Source organism: Eulemur rufifrons, chromosome 14 (assembly GCF_041146395.1).
Source record: "Eulemur rufifrons isolate Redbay chromosome 14, OSU_ERuf_1, whole genome shotgun sequence".
NCBI classification, from domain to species: Eukaryota; Metazoa; Chordata; class Mammalia; order Primates; family Lemuridae; genus Eulemur; species Eulemur rufifrons.
Genome location: NC_090996.1, coordinates 4,049,250 through 4,070,175, shown reverse-complemented (window position 1 = coordinate 4,070,175; position 20,926 = coordinate 4,049,250). Strand labels below are relative to the sequence as shown.

Here is a 20,926-nt window from a genome sequence, read left to right as displayed (position 1 = left end):
CTCCCTCCAAGGAAAGGATCTGAGGCTTCTTAAACAGGTACACATTGGACAAAATACAAAGTAGAGGAGGAAATGCGGGTAAAGGGAAAACAGAAGGAAAGAAAACCGCCACATTAGCCCGAGTTCCCTGACAAGCAAAACAGAAACTCAGTTATAAGATTTTTAGTGTCCAAAAGCTTATGAATAAGCCAGGTTTTCCTGGCACTGAAAACTGACGGGCACCAGAGGACTTCATTTCCTGTGACCTAATGTAACTCACACAAGTTTCACAGGGTTAGACCTTGTAATGTTCTCAGTGCGGGTGCACAAGGACTAGCACACTCTGCAGGAAAAGGGATTCTGCAAGGGCCCAGAGCGGTGCAGCCCAGATCTGCAGCTTCAGGACAGCCACTGCTGAGCCAAGGATGATAAAGTGTCTCAATGTGTCCCCTGAGATGCTTCATGAGATGCTTCATGAAGAAGGTATTCCATGACCAAATGTTCCCCCTCAGAGAATGAATAAGCTATAAGCGTATTAATGGCTCCAAGGAGTCCTTTGGTAAAGAACCTTGCTTGACAGTTTTTAACCCAGTATTTCTCCCAACTTAACTTGGTTAGTTATGGGCCCTCCTGCCCCACCTCTGGCAATTATCTCCATGTTTATAATACTGTGTGTCATTGGCCTAAAAAAGGAACATCTCTTTTTGGTGGTTGGCCAGCCAAGCTGGGAAAGAGAAAAGGTGGTGATTTATTTTCTTCTTCCTAACAAAAACATTTCCTTTTCTGATGTCTTGCCGGCAGGGCCCTGGGTGTGCTTTAGCCAGGACCTTATTTTAACATACTTTCTCACGGGGCACTTAAACAGCCAGTTGCTTTCCAGAAGTTGGCTTTTGGTAAAATCTGATTTTATTATGTTTGACTCAATAGGTGCTGCACACCCGTCTGGGACTCCTTTCGGGCCACCTCCTCACCACAGCAACTTCCTTAACCCTGCCGCTCACCTCGGTGAGTTGCCCGGCAACAGTGGGAACGGCCGTCTGTGTTTCACACATTTGCTTTGCTTACCGTGCTCCGGCCGCGCTTGCTAGCAAGCCAGCCATGGTCTGGGCACCTCACTGCCTGCGTAGGGAGATGATCATATCCTTTTAGGACTTTCAACACATACTGTCCTGTCTTCAAGATTTCAGCATCTCTTCTAGCACATTCTTTCGGTGGCAGATCTGTGCACAGTAGTGGTTCTGTCCAAAGTTACTGATGGTGCCACGGGGAAAGCCATTCCTTGGTATCTCAGGGAATCCGAGTTTACAACAGCCTGTTCCTGCCCATTGGAAAGAGATCGTGGCCTCTTGCCCTTTAGCTAAAGAAAGAGAAGATGATATTAGAAAGAGGCAGTACCTTTGTTTTGTTACTTCACATTTAACTTCCCTGTTAATTTGTCTCTTCCTAGCAAAGGTGCCTGCTTTTTGTGGCTTTTATTTATTTGATGTTTTCTGCAAGTGTCCGGGCAGGTGCAAGCAATGGTGTGCGCACTCCGATCTGGCTCAGCCGTGGCCAGTATCAGGGCCAGTACTGCGGTGGCACACTCAGTACCCTTATTTCCTGCCGTCAGGAGCCCTCTGTCTTTCCAAATGGTGGGCGCAGATGCATCCTGCTAGGTAGGCGTGCCTTCACTATGTTAGCATTGAGAGGCTTACGATGTGTCGTTTCTGTTTTGGTAGAACCTGCAGGGCACATTCCTGGAAGAGGAGGGACTGGGCAGGAAGGCAGCTTAGACCATCATGGCTTGCGTGGTGTCCCCACTGGGCAAAAGAGGAGGGATGCATAATGCACAGTTCTGGAAAAATAGCCCTCATAAATATGTCGCTGACCCGAGGCCTAAGTCCAAGTGCAATGAAAACCTTGTACACAATCCGGTAGGAGAAGTGGGGACAGACGGGGTCTGGCCATAGAGAGGGGAGGACCCTGCGTCCCTTTCCCTAGCGTCCAGGAGGCTTTGTGTTCCTCACACAGCCAGAGTCCATGATCGTCTCCTTCCTCCCCATCTTGTTTGCAGAGCCTTTTAACCGGCCGTCTACGTTCACGGGCCTGGCAGCAGTTGGTGGCAACGCCTTCGGGGGACTTGGAAATCCTTCAGTTAGTGAGTACCTCTAACTTTTAAAAGTCTGCCTTGGACTATTTATCTCCTCTAATCTGATACGGCTGAAGACCTTTCTAGATAAAAGGAAGCAAATTTAGGTTGTATCATTGCAAAATCAGGCCTAATCAATGGAGTTAGGTAAAAGCATGTGAAACCACCATTTTAAGGACAGCCCACTGTTGACACGTTACTGAGGGTCAGAGTGAGGATGTGACGCAGTAGAGATCACCACAGAAAGTTTACTTAAGTTCACTGTCTCATCCATAGCCCGTCTCTGCTATCCGGGACCTTGGCTACAACTCACGATATTTAAATTTCATCTTGCCTTTGGCGTTAGTGGGATTGTAAAAAACACGACAAATAATAGCAGGAAAACAATACCAGGCTCGGGATAATAAAGAGTTGGTGACATTTTGTTCTCCATAATCTGGGAGGGGATTGTGCAGTTCTGGTCTCTCTAGATTAGGAGGAGAATTGTAACCCTGCTCGTGTTCTAAACATTATTTAGTCACTGAATATACAGTTTGCTCTCTTTCATGCCACATATCATGTACTCCTGGGATGGGAGACCTAAAATGTAGCTCTGAGCATAGTCCCAATTCGATCTCTGTTCAAATTAGAGCAAGGAGACCTTATGCGGCTGTGTAGGTCCCGGCCCTGTCTGGTCTCTGATACCACTTGCTCTCGTTTGCTAAAGTTACAGAAAGAGTCACAGGGTTGTGGTGGGCAGTAGAGGAAACTGTGAGTTCCACTCTGAACTCAAAGTTATTAATCTAAGTCACAGCATCGTCATACCCCCTTCTGCATGCTTGAACTTCTGCATGCACCGGATTTGTTTGATTAGGTCATCTTGACACGTGTGTGGTCCCTTTCCTTTTTAATGCCCCCTGCCCCCACCTTTGCTTTCGGTTAAAAAAAAAAAAAGCTGTGAGCTACCTCTCCAGTGTAGGACAAGAGTTCCTCTAATGAATTTGTTAATCTCCTTTCCTTTTCCAGCTCCCAATAATATGTATTCATTTTAACTCTGAATGCTGTTAAAAGTTTTTTGGTAAGTACCTTCATTACAGCAGATTATATAATTTCTCTTAAACCTTTTTGTTCTCCACTTCACCATTTCAGCACCCAACTCAATGTTCGGCCACAAGGATGGCCCCAGTGTGCAGAACTTTAGCAACCCTCACGAACCCTGGAACCGGCTGCACCGAACGCCTCCGTCGTTCCCGACCCCTCCGCCCTGGCTGAAGCCAGGGGAGCTGGAGCGCAGCGCGTCCGCTGCAGCTCATGACAGAGATAGAGATGTAGATAAACGAGACTCATCCGTTAGTAAAGATGACAAAGAAAGGTACGGAAAGAAACCGCTCTCGAGTCCCAATGGGGGAGCCTGCTCTGCGCCAGGTACCAGTGGGACCGGCCGCCCACCCTCCCTGTCCCAGCCTTGAGCTTCAGCCACCCCGTAGCATCAGCTCGTCCCCGTAGCCAGTGCCGGCAGCCCTCACGGTCCCGGAGCCAACACCGTGTGGCCCGGAGTGTATCGTGACCACAGGAGATAGCTAGAGCGTAGTGACAGATTCCTGTCTCAGAAGCAGGTACACACTAGCACATCCGAGTCCCTGTGAGCGTTAGTGTGTCCAGACAGAAATCTTTTCTCTGAAACACAGTGAGTTGGAGCTTCGGGCCAGACACACACAGCATGACTCAATACCATATTTGCTTTCAAGTTCGTGCAGTCCATTAAATCATCCATAGGTTTTCCTCTCTCTTTCCCTCGCTTTCTTTTTGTTTTCTTTTAGAAAGCCATGTTTGCATTGCCTCATCATATTTTTCTCAAATTTTGTTCAGACTCAAAGCCTGGGACTCCCAGATGATGAATAAAATTTTACTAACCTTGATTTAGAGAAGCATCAACAAGCATTTTTGGTTTTCGTTTTGGTTATGGAGATAATGAATTTTATTACCCGTTGTTGTCTCTGTTCTTGGAAACCCATGCCTGAAAAAGATGTAGCCTTAAAGAAGAAACGTCTTATAGTATTTTTTGTGGAGAATGTCATAAGCATTCTTGACAAAGTATCTTTTTTCTTTCTTTCTTTAGGCTATTTTCAGTTTGGGCGAACTGATAAGCAGGGATGCAGGAGCCGGGCTTGACAGGAAATACCTAGTAACAGTTTCCCCGGGTGCTTAACGTTCAGATTTGATCCCAATCTTTAATTTTCCTTTTCTGTGTATAGTGTGTGTGTGTGTGTGTGCGTGTGTATCCTAGTAACTTAAAAGAATTCAACTTTACAGGCTCTAAATGTGGCAGATCAGTCATCATAGGCCATCGTGCTGACTGATTTCTTTCTTATAAAAGAAAAAGACAAGTTTTCCTTCTAGGCAGCGTGATAAATCTCTCCTACCCACTGGGAGGGTTGTCAATGGCATTCAGTTCTGAGCTGTACCTGCCAAAGTGGATGAAGTGGATGAACCCTAGAGCCCAAGCGCTCTCTAAACAGTCATCACTGAGTATGATGCAGGGTTTGGCCAGGAAACCCATCCACACTTTTTTTTTTTTAATGGAGTAAAAATGGCCTCTTGGGTTAAAGTGAGGAAACTTTATAAATTAAATACACTCTTCCATTCTTCCCTTGAAAGTTTTCTTCTTAGCTTGTTCTCTGCAGCCCTCTACAACTCATTTGTAGGGAGCCCTCCTTAGTCCTATCACTGTGGCCACCCTGTTCTTCTCATCCTGCCACTGCTCAGCCAGCATGGCGTCCTACCCCCTCCTCACCTTGGCCGGGGCTGCCTTGGGTCCGTCCCTAAGACTTACCTGATTCTTAGTCTTAACTCTTCAAGTTTTACCTTACTGTCATTGTGTCATTTTGTACTTTCTGCCCAGTACTCTTGAGCCCATCCACGACAGGTCTCTAAAGTTCTTACTTCAGATTTCCATTCACAGATGCTCTAAAATTGCTCTCAATTTCCCCCTGAGGTGTTGTTTATGGACCTGCTTTTCCTACTGCCTTTCCTCTGTCTTCTCATCGGATTTTGGCTTTCTTATCCTGCCTGATGCAGAAGTGCTTTTCACAACCTCAAAGTCCTGAGATTGTGGTTTCCTTTCAAGCCTCCCTCACGTGCCACATCTTGGAGATTGTCTGGCATCAGCATTATTTACTCTGAAATGGGTCGTTGGTCCTTGTAGGAGCTAGACACTCCCGTAATACGTATGTTAAACTCTTCCTTTCGCCGGCTCTGTGTTGCACGGCTGGAAGAAAGGTCATCTTTGTGTTTGGGCTCTTGGAACGTTATTCTTAACACTGTGACCCTGAGACTGACAGCGGGACGGTCTTGCCACATCGCTGCCTTACTGACCACAGTGGGCGATTCTGGCTTCCTGCGAAAGCTCTTCCCCTGTGAACTTGACCGGGGCTCTTACATGCAGAGAGAATCGTTTCTCCCCTCAGACTCCCCCCTCACCGCATCCCTAGTGGGCCACTCCCATTAAGCTTCCTCTAAAATCTAGGTAAGTAAGGTCAGGGTGGCTGGCTTTGCCCTCCCCAGGGCGTGTCGGCCGCCGGGTGACCGAGGGAGCCCGACCGAGCCTGTCCTCCTCACACCGCCATTTCACCGGCAGCCCCTGGCCAGGCCGACAAGCCCATTTCATTTGCCTCCTTGTCTCCCTCTTTCCTCCGCAGGGAAAGCGTCGAGAAGAGACACTCCAGCCACCCTTCACCAGCACCTATCCTCCCGGTGAACGCCCTGGGACATAACCGCAGCTCCACGGAACAGATCAGGGGTCACTTGAACGCCGAGGCTCGTGAGAAAGACAAACCCAAAGAGCGGGAGAGAGACCACGCGGAATCCCGCAAGGAGCCGGCCGCCGACGAGCACAAGGCCAAGGAGGCGCACCTGCCGGAGAAGGACGCGCACGGCCGAGAGGGGCGCGCCGCGGGCGAAGAGGCCAAGCAGCTGGCCCGGGTGCCGTCCCCCTACGCGCGGACCCCCGCGGTGGAGAGCGCCAGGCCCAACAGCACCTCGAGCCGGGAGGCTGAGCAGCGCAAGAGCGAGCCAGCCTACGAGAACCCCAAGAAGAGCTCGGAGGTCAAGGTGAAGGAGGAACGGAAGGAAGACCACGACCTGCCTCCGGAGGCCCCACAGACCCACCGGTCTTCGGAGCCGCCTCCTGCAAACTCCTCGTCCAGCGTGCACCCGGGGCCCTTGGCCTCGATGCCCATGACCGTGGGGGTGGCCGGCATTCACCCCATGAGCAGCATCACCAGCCTGGACAGGACTCGCATGGTGACCCCCTTCATGGGCATCAGCCCCATCCCGGGTGGAGAGCGCTTCCCGTACCCCTCTTTCCACTGGGACCCCATACGGGACCCCTTGAGGGATCCTTACCGAGAACTTGACATTCACCGGAGAGACCCGCTGGGCAGGGACTTTCTGCTAAGGAACGACCCGCTGCACCGTCTCTCGACTCCGCGGCTGTACGAAGCTGAGCGCTCCTTCAGGGACAGGGAGCCTCACGACTATAACCACCACCACCACCACCACCACCACCCTCTGTCTGTGGACCCTCGGCGGGAGCACGAGCGGGGAGGCCACCTGGATGAGCGGGAGCGCTTGCACATGCTCCGAGAAGACTACGAGCACACGCGGCTCCACTCTGTCCACCCCGCCTCCCTGGACGGACACCTGCCCCACCCCGGCCTCATCACCCCGGGACTCCCCAGCATGCACTACCCCCGCATCAGCCCCACCACGGGCCACCAGAACGGACTCCTCAACAAGACCCCGCCAGCGGCGGCGCTGAGCGCGCCTCCCCCGCTCATCTCCACGCTGGGGGGCCGCCCGGTCTCTCCCAGAAGGACGACTCCTCTGTCGGCAGAGATGCGGGAGAGGCCGCCTTCGCACACGCTGAAGGATATCGAAGCTCGGTAAGGCGGAAGGAGGAGCGCGCAGGGAGGGAGAAGCCCGCGCAAACCCAAGGAGAGACTCGGGAGAGAGAGAACTCCGGCACCGGACAGACTGGGGGGAAGCCCCCACCTCTTCCCTTGTAAAAAATGTATAGATCAGTGCAGATTTTGAAATGTTTTGTATATTATATGTTGAGATTTTTCAGATCTTTTAGCCAAGTCATATGTTCTCATGTCTTCTACTCTTTTTGTTTCTCGTATAAAACTTTTTGATTTGAACCAAAACAGTGAAGATGACAACACACACCAATTTGATGATAATTGGGGGGCGGGGGGAGTCCACACCATCCATCATGCAAAGCTCTTTCAGATGAGAAGGGAAGGCCGTGTACATAGTTCTGTAAAAAAAAAAGATTGCTTCATGAGCTAATGGTTCATATATGCAAAAGGGTAAGATGAAAGCTTTACTTTGTATAAATGTAAATAGATAAAGATTAAGTAACATAATACATTAATACTTCTTAAAATGTGCTATTTGCAAACTTAATATCAGTGAACACAGTCTCTAAGGCTGTGTTCCCATATATTGTTATAGACAGCTAAACCCTTCAACTATGCAATGAATGTTAGGGCTTTTCACAAAAGCCCACCTAACTCAAAGGAGCCTTTTCAAATCCATTTACAACATACTTAAGGTCATATTTTCCCTGAACAAGCGCTTACGTGATATGACTCTGTTTTCCTTGCTTGTTTTTTTTCAAATGGAGAAACATGCTATTTTGCAAATCGGACCCCAGGCTGGAACTTTGCATCTGAAGTTGCTGCTTGTGGGCTTTGGGGGAAAGTGCAGCCCTGGAAAGGTGCTGAGGACCCGAACAGCCAGTGCCAGGGAGGATGGGATTTGTCAGATGCCAGAATCAGGGGATGGGTGGTGGTGTCTGTCAGACACAAACAGGTCACCAGAATCTTGTCACCATCAGTCACGTGACTTCACACACACCTCATGTGGGAACCATGCCTTTTTTAGTGTGTCCTGTTTCCTACCTGTACACACTTCCTCGTTTTGCAATGAGATTGAAATACACCCAAACAGATCCTGAAAGAAAGCTTCAAGTTTTCTCAGATGATGGATGTGTTTTCACGGCATTCAATAACTGATAAAGTTAAGGTGCACAGTTCCCAATGTGACTCACCGTATTCCAGTCGGTAATAAAGTCTGGGAATAGTCGTAACAGGTCAACCTCGTGGAGCCATCGCGAGTTATAGAGGGTGAAAGGTGGCAGAGAAAAAGTCTTGTGTGTGTGTGCGTTTTTGAGTTTGCATCAATCTTAATGTCTCTTCATAATACTTTTATAATACATTAAGCCTCTTGTCTACATATTTGGAGAGAATATGACTTTACTAGCAGAGAAATACAATATATCTTGTCTACTGGACTGTAAAATATATGTATGAAATAAAATTAGTTCCATTTGGTCTTCTAGTATATTAAAGTGCTATCTGACGTTGTTATCCTGTTTTTGCAAAAAAAAAAAAGTTAACTACAGACCATTGTTTCTAATAAGCAGAGAGATCTATTTTAGTAGTAAACTGAAGGTTTAGTTGTGAGCTTCAGATTTTGTGAACTCCAGATGTTGTGCAGTGTTTTTTTTTTTTTTTAAAGACAACAGCTAAAAAGAAAAAAAAATCCAAGGAATATGTACACTGGAACTGTAGTGGTAGCTTTCAGTATTGTAAAGAGATTGTTCTATACAGACCTTTTTGCTGTTTATCCTGTATGTAATAAAGTCCTTTCTAGATCCTATGTGAAAAGAAAAGTGAAGCAACTGAATCTTCAGCATGTTCTCATCGGCGGAGCCTTCTTGTGTAATGTAAACTGTGCCATGTTATTAAAAAATGTGAACTAAGCTTCCAGCTGCTTGTCTGTGTGGGATGGCCATCATTACCGTGGGGAAGACGTCATACATGCAAGACCGGGCTCTTGAAAAGAAACACCTGGAACCCAGCCCGTGTGAGAACAGAAGGCTCACCTGGCCACACTGCCTAACTCAGTTAGCGACCCACAATTAGTTTCTGTATTCATTTGCGCCCCACACGGTCAGTTGTGGATTTTTTTTTTTTTTTTTCTTTTTTTGGTATGTTCTAAACAAATTACTGTAAAAGTCATGGGAAAGTCCTTCTGGATTTTGTAGATGGACAGACGCGTGGGCCACGTCAGTAAGTATCGTTTGTGTCACGCCTGCTTCAAAACTCAGAAGCACTTGCTTTAGCAGCACTGACAAGAAGTCTGATTTAGGGCCTGTGGCAACGGTTTTCGCTCGTTTGTTCCCCTGCATTTCAATGTGTGGACTCAGTCATATGTTACCTATGACCTTCCAGATATTTTTTCCTGTCTCGACTTTCTCTGTGTCTCGTTGAATTACGTGGCATATTCATCAGTTTGCAGACTTCTCCCTGTCCTCTGAAATCTGTTTTGTTTTGTTTTTTTTCAAGATGTAAAAAATTGTTAAATTTTCTTGTATCAATCTGATGAAATTGCTGTTTGGATGAGATTGTCTAGACTGGTGTTTGTATCTTTCTGGGCCGGGAAAGGCAAAAACGCTCCAGGTTAGCAGGATTTGGGTGGCTGCTGAATGATTCAGAAACAGAATGAAGAGAAATCAGGGCTCTGGGTCTGTGATGGGAGAGACAGGGAGCTTGGAGAAAGACTCTGGGGCGGGGCTTGCAGGCTCACGCTAGCGATGACGGCCTGAGTGGCCGCTTCCCTCAGCACTGAATGTGAATGCTGGCCCCACCTGGAGAAAATAAGAAGAAAAACTGGTGGACTGGAAAACATGATAAACACCGTGGTTTTCCAATCGGGCAAATTCTCAGAACCTTCCAGACGCTGTCAGTGGCAGACCTCACTGCCTTCTATTGCACACCTATTTTGATGTCGCCATCTGCAATGGCATAACACAGAAGAGTCACTCTCAAATCAGTCACGGTATTTAATCCCTGGGGCTTTATTCATCTGAACCTCTGCATATTTTCCCTCTAATTACATTCAGCTCCTCGGCATTGATGGGCACCAGCACCAATTTGATTTCCTGCTAACCTATAGATGCTCTAATTATCTCCACAATCTTTGACTGACAATGATCTTGTTACCTTCTAATGGTACATGACAAGTAAAATAGCGAATATAATGATGCAATAATTACCACTTGGGATGGGTATTTGCCACAGCATTTGCTGTTCATCCATTTTCTGCCTCAATCAAGGTGGATGAGAGGAAATAAGATGCGATTGTTGATGTTATATACATATGTAGCATAAAAAGAAGTTTAAGACAATTTTGCAGTGCAATCAGCCATGCAGTCGTGAGACACTCAAGGCCTTTTGTGTTTGCATCCATGCTGGAAAACGAATTAGGCCTCAGTGCATTAAATCAGTTGAAGGGACGAGGACAACAAAAGTGACAAGATTAGAAGGTCAGGGAATTTCTAGTATTAAAGAAAGGGACACAAGCTTTTTTATGCACTGGTTTTTAAACTCTGCCATCATTTGGTGCATTTCTGAAAATTTCTTGAACATGGAGAGGTTTTGCTCAAAAGAATAGGGTTCTTTATCAGAAAATTATACTTTCAAAGGCTGTCAATTCTGTGGCATAAAATTGCTGGTCTTCCTTTATCACTATCACATGTACAAAGCCAAGGTTTTAGTATCTCATGGCTGAAATGCTAGAAGTTTCCAACAAGGAGCTTGGTGGGAAGGAGACCTTAGGCCAACAGTCACGAGGTCTGGGTCCACCCAGACCTTTCACGATCAGCGACCCTGAGCAAACAGTCTCTCGGGAACTGACTTTATGTGTAAGATGAGACGATCTGAACAAAATGAGGCCTAAAGGCATGAAATTTGTAAGCCCGATGTACGTCGGCATGGCGCACGTGGAACTGTCACGTGGAGTCCCAGAGTTTACAGGAATTGTAGACTGGGTAGAGAATGGCCCACACAAAAGGGAACTTTTTTTTTTTTTTTTTAAACAAACTCCCAATTACAGTGTCTGGAAGATTCTTGCTGAAGATATGCTGAAATGTTTGGCAAGACCAAAGGGAGTGGGTTGGTGATTCCAGGGCACCTAACTCAGATGTTCCTCACCTGGAGAGGGGAGAGGGGAGTGGAGTTGGGCAGCCTCTGGTGGAGTAAGGCTCCCGGACTATTGTCACAGTCAGCGTCTCCACCTTGTCCTACCCAGAATGTTTACTGACTTCCCGATGCACACGGGTGAAGCTGAGCCTCCGAGCCAGTGTCTGGAGATGTCGCATGGCCTGGAGGAACGCTGGTCAGAGCCTTCACAGCCTGTGTTGTGTCCTAGGCAGGTATCGAGCAAATAGGCTTCCATTTCCTCATCGGCAACTTGAATTTGTTGGCCGATATTGAAAGGCCTCTTCAAGCTTTGGATTTTGTGTCTGCGGGGCCTCAGATTCCTTTTTACACCTTGTTGATCTTGCACACCCTGTGCTCCAGCCAGCCAGGCAAGTGGATTCCACGTGCTTCCCAGCGACCTCTCCTCACCGTGTGTCTGCAGGGCCTCTTCCCTCTTCCCAAAGGCCCTGGTATCAGAATCTGAGCTGCTCTACAAGGTCAAGCTCAAAGCCGTCTCCAAAATCCCTCCCTCATTGGAACCCTCTGAGGCCTTGGCAGGTTCTCCCCCACCCTCCTCTCAGCCCTTCGTGTTCAGGGGTTTCACAGGCCACGTACTTATTGGGGTGTCCGCTCAGAGCAGGGGCTTGAATGGTGTGTGCCTGGCAGGGCTCTGTTGTTACAGGCTCCCCGGAGGCTGGTTCAGCGAACGAAGGCTGCACAGAGCCCTGGCTTTGCCACCCTTGTGCCTGCGATCCGCAGGTTCACGAGCCAGGTCACACACACCCCTGAAACGACTGAGGAAACAATACTCTGTGTGCAATGAGCTCTGATTTTTTTTTTTTACTCCATTGTTTCTGGTTTTTTTAAATGCTGGTTGCAACCCACTTCTCTTCTCATGACCGCTGTGAATCGTGGGTCTGGATCCCTAGTTTGAAAAACTGTGGTTAGAAATCCTGCCGGCTGCGAAGGAGGGTGAGGCAGCTAGGCCAAGGTCAAGGCTGTTTTCTGCCCTGACCTGGTCTCTTCCCTGAACTGCTCCTCACACTGCCTCCAGCTGTGGCCACATCTCTCCCAGGTCCCCAGCCACCCTCTACTTAAACAGGTCACCCAAGTGGACCAGACTTCGGACCTGGACTTGGAGCCCCAGCACATGTAGTGTCTGGAGACCTGGCAGCTTCCTGTGCCACCTGCCGTTTCCAGCAGGTACTAGGCTCTCACGCACCTCTTCATCTGGAAAACACTCATGCTTTGAAGTTCACCACAAAACCTCCGCCTCCATGAAGCCTCCCCTGCCTGCCCCTTGTCCCCCGTCATGGTTAACTGCTTAGACCAGTGGTTCTCAAAGTGTGTTCCCTGAGCCGGCAGCAGCAGCACCAGGAAACCTGTTAGAAACAAATTCTCAGCACCTCCTCCAGCCTCCTGAATTCAAAACTCTGAGGGAGGGACCCAGCCATTCGGGTTTTAGCAAGCCCTCCAGGGGATTCTGATGCACAATCAAGTTTGAGAACCCCTGGCTTAGAGCATGTAAAAATGTCAAGAGAAAGTTCCGGCCAAAAGCGGCAAAAGGGTCATCAGGGAACAGAAAGCTGCTGACTGCCCGGCCTGATCCTTGGTCCTGCTGGATCGTAACGAGGTGGTGACGTGTGAGCCGGCATGACGGCTTCCAGGTCCGTCTGGATTCCTTTCTGGGGTCCCCCTGCTAGCGCCTGCATCGCCAGAGGTAGGAAGGGAGCGGAGACGCTGGCCTGTCCCCAGCGATGACGGCGGGAGCCGGTGTTAGCGGAGTGCTGTTCCGTGTTGAGCACTGTTTTATGTGCTTCGAACTGTGCTTCTCCCTTTATGTTCTCAGCAACCCCACACGGTAGGTGCAGGTGTGTCCCCGACTAGATAAGTGAGAAAAAAATGAGGCACAAAGAGTTGAAGTAATTTGCCCACGTTCGTGAGCGTAACCTAGGTGCAAACCCGGCGGTTCCGCGCTGGAACCTGCACCACGCCCGTCGCCTGCGCTGCTGCGAACGGCTCGCCGCGTCAACCCGGAAACCGCAGTGCTTTGCCCACTTGGCACACGCGGGGAAGGAGCCCCTGCCTGAAACGCATGAATGAAGGCAGGAAACAGAGGGTTGTGCATGGCCCACTGGTGAGACGATGTCACAAACAAGGATTATGAAAAATTCACGTCTATACATCTAAGGTTTATTTAAAATATATGTATATACAGTGGCTTGTGCAGTCCAAAGCAGCCCCAAAACACGTTTTTTTTGGGGGGGGGAGGGGGCGGCAGGCAGGGTGTTTTAGAACGCAGACATTTCATGCAGGCGACCCCGCTGGGCCCACAGTCCCCAGGCCCTGTCCCCCGAGCCGAGCCGCTGCAGCCCGGTCCCGCCCGGTCCCACCCAGCCCCCTCCGCGCGGTTCCCTCCGGGCCGGGCGGACGCCTCTGAGCAGCGGAGTGCGCCCCGGCGGTGCCTGCAAACGGTTACCGTGGAAGTTCTTGAAAACAAAGTCTTCTCGTGTGCAATTATTAAAGAAGAGCTACAGACGTTCAACACCATCGATTGACAGTCCTTGGAAACAGTAAGCCGTCCGTTCAGACGGATCCCGACCCCAGTGGATCCGTGGTCATGTGACTAACGATGCCATTCCCTGGGGACCTCACACCCCGACAGCACCAGGGGGTGGGAAAGGGACGTTTGCCTTTGACAACGGAGCAGGTGGCGGCCGGCCAGGCTCACGCCAGGTGCTGGGGCTGCAGCACCGGCCCAAAGCGCGGGGCCCTCCTGCCTGACGCGCGGGGGGAAGACAAGCAGTGAGGTGACCGAGACTGCACAGACGGGGACACATGAGGCGAGGACGGCCGCCTGCAGATGCGGCCGGCAGGAAGGAGTCGCGGGGTCGATGGAGGGAAATCCTCGTCGCAGCTGACCGTGCAGGGCCGGTCCCCTTCGCTCTGCGAGGCCTGTGAGATGCGGCCTCTGCCCGCAGGAGCCGCTGACAGTCCCGGCAAGTGTCTCCCTCCTGCTGGGCCAGACGACAGGGCGACTGTGCCCAGGGCGGAGGGGACCCGGGAAGTGTCTCCCTCCTGCTGGGCCAGACGACAGGGCGACTGTGCCCAGGGCGGAGGGGACCCAGGAAGTGTCTCCCTCCTGCTGGGCCAGATGACAGGGCGACTGTGCCCAGGGCGGAGGGGACCCAGGAAGTGTCTCCCTCTTGCTGGGGCCAGACGACAGGGCGACTGTGCCCAGGGCGGAGGGGACCCGGGAAGTGTCACGGCCCTCCTGCTGGGCCAGACGACAGGGCGACTGTGCCCAGGGCGGAGGGGACCCGGACGCAGGACGGACTCGAGCTGGGCCGGCCTCCGCTGCTGCTTCTTGAAGATGGGAGGACGGTGGGAGCCTGGGCCTCACCAGCTGCTTTCCAGTTCAAACAGGTCGTGTCTCTGAGACCGGGTAGCATTTCGTCTGCTAATGTTCAAGGGAGAAAAGAAATGCCAAGATGAAAGCAGAACAGCGAGAGAGGACTCAGCGTCGCGGGGGGGCTCTGAGAGCCAAATTCCGAGACGCCTCCCGGGCCAGGGGCTGTGTCGCCCGCCGGGGCCTAGACGTCGTCCTGGGAGCAACTGGGCGCTACTAGAAGTTTCCGTAATAAGGTTCCCGGGAAATTAATCTGGGGCCAGTGAGGGCAGATTCCGCTGAGGAGCAAAGCCACCACCGATGCCGCCGCATCCTTCCCGTGGCCCCAGGAAGCCCCCAGGGCCCCGTGATTCCTCTGCTCTTGGCTGAGCGTGATTTCCAGCCGCGGCCCCGCTTAGAGACCCTGGAGCTTCACCCAGAGCAGTGTCCGGGCCCTGCAGCCCCCTTCTCCTCCCTAGAGAGCAGAAGAGGCTCCCGCCATCGGGAGGCTCACCTGTTCACCCCTCTCGTGCTCCGCCCTCCACCTGCAGGGCCCGGGCAGCCCCCGGCCCTGCCCCCATCACAGCTCCCACCCCCTGCCCTGGGGCTCCGGGCTCACTTCCTGACACTGTCCCACCAACCTCCCACCTCCTCATGACCTGGACTCTCATGTCCCTGTCAACGGAAAAGACCCCAAACTCTGTAAAATAATTTTTTTTTTTTTTTTTTTTGAGACAGAGTCTCACTCTGTTGCCCAGGCTAGAGTGAGTGCCGTGGCGTCAGCCTAGCTCACAGCAACCTCAAACTCCTGAGCTCAAGGGATCCTCTTGTCTCAGCCTCCCGAGTAGTTGGGACTACAGGCATGCACCACCATGCCCGGCTAATTTTTTTTCTATATATATTTTTAGCTGTCCATATAATTTCTTTCTATTTTTAGTAGAGATGGGGTCTCGCTCTTGCTCAGGCTGGTCTCGAACTCCTGAGCTCAAACGATCCGCCCACCTCGGCCTCCCAGAGTGCTAGGATTACAGGCGTGAGCCACCGCGCCCGGCCTGTAAAATAATTTAAAGAGGTTTATTCTGAGCCAAGTGTGAGTGACCATGGCCTGGAGCCACACCCAAGAAGCCCTGAGCACGTGGTCTTGCCATGGTGGGGGTTACGGTTTGGTTTTATACATTTTAGGGAGACAGGAATTACACACATAAAGTCAGGTAAGTCAATCCATGGAAGGTGAACATTGGCTTGGCCCGAAAAGGCAGGACATCTCCAAGCGGGGTTAAAGGTTATAGGTGAGTTTAAAGATTCTTTGATTTGTAATTGGTTAACAAAAGGAAGCTTTGTCTAAAGGCTTGGAATGTTTCAAGTTAAGATAAGGACGTCTGCTAAGCAGAGACAGGTCACCAGACATATAGGGAAACTCAAGCCATCTGTTAGGTAAATTGAGGACCGGAAGATGTGGTTCAAGCCCCGCCCTGTGCAGCCCTAGGCCTGTTAATGAGTCACCAAGGACATCTCCAAGCAGGGAGGGGGGCATGACCAGGCATGTCTGACCTCCCTTCTCGTGGCCAGCAACTCAGCTTTATGGCATTTCTGGGGTCCCCTTGGCCAAGAGGGGGTCCATTCAGTCAGCTGGGGGCTTAAGATTTTATTTTAATTCATGTCCCTCTTCTCTTCTCTGGACCTTCACGTCACTGTCCTGCTATCCCCTGAGGACAGGGTCCCCTGCAGCTCTCTAGACCGGGCTATCTTCCTCCCACATCCTCTTCAAATGGCTTGAGCCCGGCAGGGGGCATCGTACTCTGGTTGCTGCTGCTCTCAGAGTCTCCTCCCTGCCCTTTCCTGGTGTCCCCAGCTCCTGTCACACTGGGTGCAACCATCTGCTGGCCACTCCCGCTCCATCCTGCCAGCTTCTCCCTGGCTCACTGCCCTGCCCCAAAGCAGGTCAGTCATGATTCTCAGGGATGTTCACGTCCTCCACGAGCCTGGCTCAGGCCGCGGCCACACCCTGGGCTCCGGGTTTATCAGCAACTGTGCTGCAGCCCCTCCCTGAGCTCAGCCTGATACTGCTCCCCCAGCCCCTTCTCGCGGCTCACTGAAGGATATTAGAAATATTTTACACCAAAATATATTTCTTGGACATATTTTGAGATGGCTGCCACAGTCTCACAGGCAGAAGTAACATTGCAAAGCTGTCTGTTGTGAGGGGAAATTCACATCTGTAGAGAATGCAGCCAGCTCTACCCTTTTCCCACCTAGAAAAGATTAACTGAGAGTCTGACACCTTTTGAGGTCTGAAAAGAAACACCAGCTAATTCTCCCTGAGGGCTGCTACCTTTAGGGTTTCATTTACAAAACAAGACCACTCAAGCCTCTTCCTTTCTCCCTCCCAAACCAGTTTTTCTTCTTTCAAGCCCGCATTCTTTAGAAACCCCTGGACCTCACTGAAGAGTGGAATGTCCATTGTCCAAGGGCTCCCACGTATACACGTTAAGATACATTTATATAGCTTTTCTCTTATTAAGCTGATTCACTGTGAGTTAATTTTTCAGTGACTCTTCCCAGGGTGATGGGGAAGTTTTCCCTTTGCCCCTATAATCCCCACCCTGACAGTCCCTGGGTGCCACCTTGGCACTGTCCCTGGTTTCCTTCTTTGCTCACTTCCCCCCTTCCCTAGTTGGAGAATTATTTTAATCATTCCCTTGCAAATATGCTCAATGTTTTTGCTTTGTTGAACCACATACTGGCTAAACTCCAACCTTGGTTAAATACTGCTCTGCCCACCTCATGACTCAGTGAATGAAAAGCACAAAATTTTGCTGTGATCATGAACTTCAAGTGGGCCCTTAATGCTTCCTGGAAATCATGTTTTTTCCTACTCTCCTGGGTGGCTGTCACATCTGTGGGTGTTACAGCCCAGCCAGGTTCATTGCCCACTGCCCGAGAGGAAGCAGATACCCTGAGACAGCAGAGGTTACAGCAGATAAAGAGTTTAACATCACAGGCATCATGTGAGGAGACGGGAGGAAGTTCTCAAATCTGTCTCCCCAAGAATTTGGGAGAAAGGGTTTTTAAAGATAGTTTGGCGGGCAAAGGGCTAGGCAGTTGGGTCTGCGGATTGGCTGGGTTCGGTGGTAGAATCTGAGGGATGTAGTCATTGTCTTCTTATGTTGTCAGTTCCTGGGTGGGGGTCAAAAGACCAGTTGAGTCACTGGTCTGGGTGGGTCAGTGGGTCCATCAGAATGCAGGGCCTGGGATATCTCAAAAACTAGCCTTAGGTTTCACAAGGGTGATGCTATCTATGGGAGCAATGAAGAAAGCTAAGAATCTTCATGACCATCAGCTAAGTGACTCCTGAGTAGCAATTATAGGAAAGCAAACTAGGGGACAATGTCTGGTTATATATATATATCTTACCTGTTCCTATACCTTTCAGAGTCCAGGCACCCACCACAGTCCCACCTTGTGGCCCTTTATTAATTTTATAAAGGGTGGTTTCAAGGGTTGGCTCGTCTGAGACTGATTCCCTTCAGACTGGCCTTCCAGAAAAAGAGTTGGCTTCCTGTGAAGTTCCCCAGAAACCAGCTACGGCCAGAGCTCAAGTCCATCCATCCTGGGACATTGGAAGTCACAGCCCCCAGCTCCATCTCACCAAGGCCTCTCTCCTGAAATCATGAACCCTCAGCTGGCAGGAAAGGGCTGGAGCCTAGGTCCCCAGGAGCCAGTGCTAGGGGTTTCTCCTGGAGGCTGAGCCTGCACCACTGTTAGACTTGGGCAGGAGGGGCCTTTTACCTGGACACACACACACACACACACACACATTTATTGAAAACACAGGGCCACCTCTGTCACCTGGGACTCAGTATGCAGCATGTCACAGTGTAATAGTTACCACTCCCCTAAACGTGACTATGAACAAATGTGAACCTGAAAGAGCCAGTTCTTCAAGATGGATCCCAAGTGGCTAACTGGGCCTAAATTTTAAACAGAACCAAATAGCCATTTGGTGGCCAGAGGTTACGCACATACTCTAAGTTCCTAGAAAACCCACACCTCTGTTTAACTTTGGGACTTTCAGAACTCACCGGAACCAACCAATCAGGATTCAGTTGTATTGGCCAATCAGGGCTCAGCTTTATTGACCAATCAGAATTCAGCTGTATTGACCTTTAACATCTAAGTAAGTTTGAATCCCTCATTTGCATAAAACAGACCTGACTGGGAACCTGGGTGGAAACTTTCACTATAAAACTTGGACCCTCCCATTGTTCTCTGGAACACATCTTCCCTTTACAGCAAAGACTGCATCGCCCCGCAACAGCCTGAAAATTGCTCACTAGAATAAAGTCTCTTTCCTCCAAATTCCGTTTCAGAGAACTTTTGTTCATATGACTAAGACCAGCTATGCCCCAGGGACCTGCTTCTCCACATCTCCTACCCTGTGTCCTCAAGACAAAAGGCAGCTGCTTCCAGAATATAAAGTCAACATACAAAAATCAGCAGTAGTAGTAGTGGTTACTATACACTAACAACAAACTATCTGAAAAAAAAAATCAAGAAAACAATCTTGCTTATGATAGTATCAAAAAGATAATAATATTTAGGAATAAATTTAACCAAGGAGGTAAAAGACTTATACACCAAAAACTATAAAGTACTGATGAAAGAAATTGAAGAAGACATAAATAAATGAAAAGATATCTCATGTTCATGGATTGGCGAATTAATATTGTTAAAATAGCCATACTACCCAAAGCAATCTACAGATTCAATGTAATCCCTATCAAAATTCCAAACATAGTTTTCACAGAGATAGAAAAATAAATCCCAAAATTTGTATGGAACCACAAAAGAATTCCCAATAGCTAAAGCAATCTTGAGCAAAAGAGAACAAAGCAGGAGGCATCACACTACCTGATTTCAAAATATACTACACAGATATAGTAATCAAAACAGCATGGTAGTGCCAGGCACAGTGGCACCTGTAATCCCAGCTACTGGAGAGGCTGAGGCAGGAGGATTGCTTAAGGCTAGGAGTTTGAGGCTGCTGTGTGCTATGATCTCAAGACCCCATCACTGGCATGATAATAGACACATAGACCATTGGAACAGAATAGAGAGCCTAGAAATAAATCCATGCAACTGATTTTGGACAAAAATGACAAGAGCACACAATGGGGAAAGGACTGTCCCTTCAATAAATGGTGCTGGAAAAACTGTATATCCGTATGCAGAATAATGAAATTGGACCCTTATCTCACACCATATATAAAAATCAACTAAATGGATTAAAGGCTAAAATGTAAGATCTGAAACTGTAAAACTCCTAGGAGAAAACATGGGGATAAACTCTTTGACATGGATCTGGACAATGATTTTTTTTCCTTTTTTTTTTTTTTTTCTTTTTCTTTTCTTTTTTTTGAGACAGAGTCTGGCTCTGTTGCCCAGGTTAGAGTGCCGTGGTGTCAGCCTAGCTCACAGCAACCTCCAACTCCTGGGCTCAAGCAATCCTTCTGCCTCAGCCTCCCGAGTAACTGGGACTACAAGCATTCACCACTATGCCTGGCTAATTTTTCTATATATATTTTTAGTTGTTTGGCTAATTTCTTTCTATTTTTAGTAGAGACAGGGTCTCACTCTTGCTTGGGCTGGTCTTGAACTCCCGACCTTGAGTGATCCTCCCGCCTCGGCCTCCCAGAGTGCTAAGATTACAGGCGTGAGCCACCGCACCTGGCCTGATTTTTTTTTAATATGACCCCAATAGCACAGGTAACAAAAATAAAAAAATAGACAGATGGAATTGCTAGAAAGCTAGAAAGCTTCTGCCCGGCAAAAGAAACAATCAACAGAGTGAAGAGACAACCTACAGAATGGGAGACAATATTTGCAAAGCATACATCTGATGGGGGGTTAATATCCAAAATACATAAGGAAATTAAACAACTCAATAGAAAAAACAAGTAACCCAATTAAAAAATGGGCAAAGGACCTGAATAGGCATTTCACAAAAGAAGACATACACATGGCTGAGAGGTGTATTTTTTAAATGTTCAACACTATTTGTCATCAGGGAAATGCAAATTAAAACCACAAAGAGATAGCACTTCTCACCTGTTAGAATGGTTATTATCAAGAGGACAAAAATAACAAGTGTTAGTGAGAACATGGAGAAAAAGCAACTCTTGCACACTGTTGGTGGCAATGTAAATTAGTACAGCCATATGGAAAACAGTATGGAAGTTCCTCATAAAATTAAAAATAGAACTACCATATGATTCGGCAATCCCACTTCTGGGTATATATCCAAAAAGAATTGAAATCAGGCCAGGCGCAGTGGCTCACGCCTGTAATCCTAGCACTCTGGGAGGCCGAGGTGGGTGGATCGCTCAAGGTCAGGAGTTCAAG

The 20,926-nt window shown here is 49.1% G+C and overlaps 1 protein-coding gene across 4 annotated transcripts in view; it reads left to right on the top strand.

Moving 5' to 3' along the window:
• Positions 1-9,538, top strand: part of AUTS2 (activator of transcription and developmental regulator AUTS2) — a 1,139,956-nt gene extending 1,130,418 nt beyond the window's left edge. For 2 of the 4 annotated variants that reach the window (XM_069486207.1, XM_069486206.1), the window contains 4 exons: positions 907-984; positions 2,033-2,116; positions 3,236-3,458; positions 5,785-9,538. In XM_069486207.1, the coding sequence (XP_069342308.1) occupies positions 907-984; positions 2,033-2,116; positions 3,236-3,458; positions 5,785-7,033 (1,634 nt within the window). In that variant the 3' untranslated portion in view covers positions 7,034-9,538. The remainder of the gene's footprint in view (positions 1-906; positions 985-2,032; positions 2,117-3,235; positions 3,459-5,784) is intronic. The other 2 variants (XM_069486205.1, XM_069486204.1) reach the window with 1 other exon arrangement.
• Positions 9,539-20,926: the final 11,388 nt, after the last annotated feature.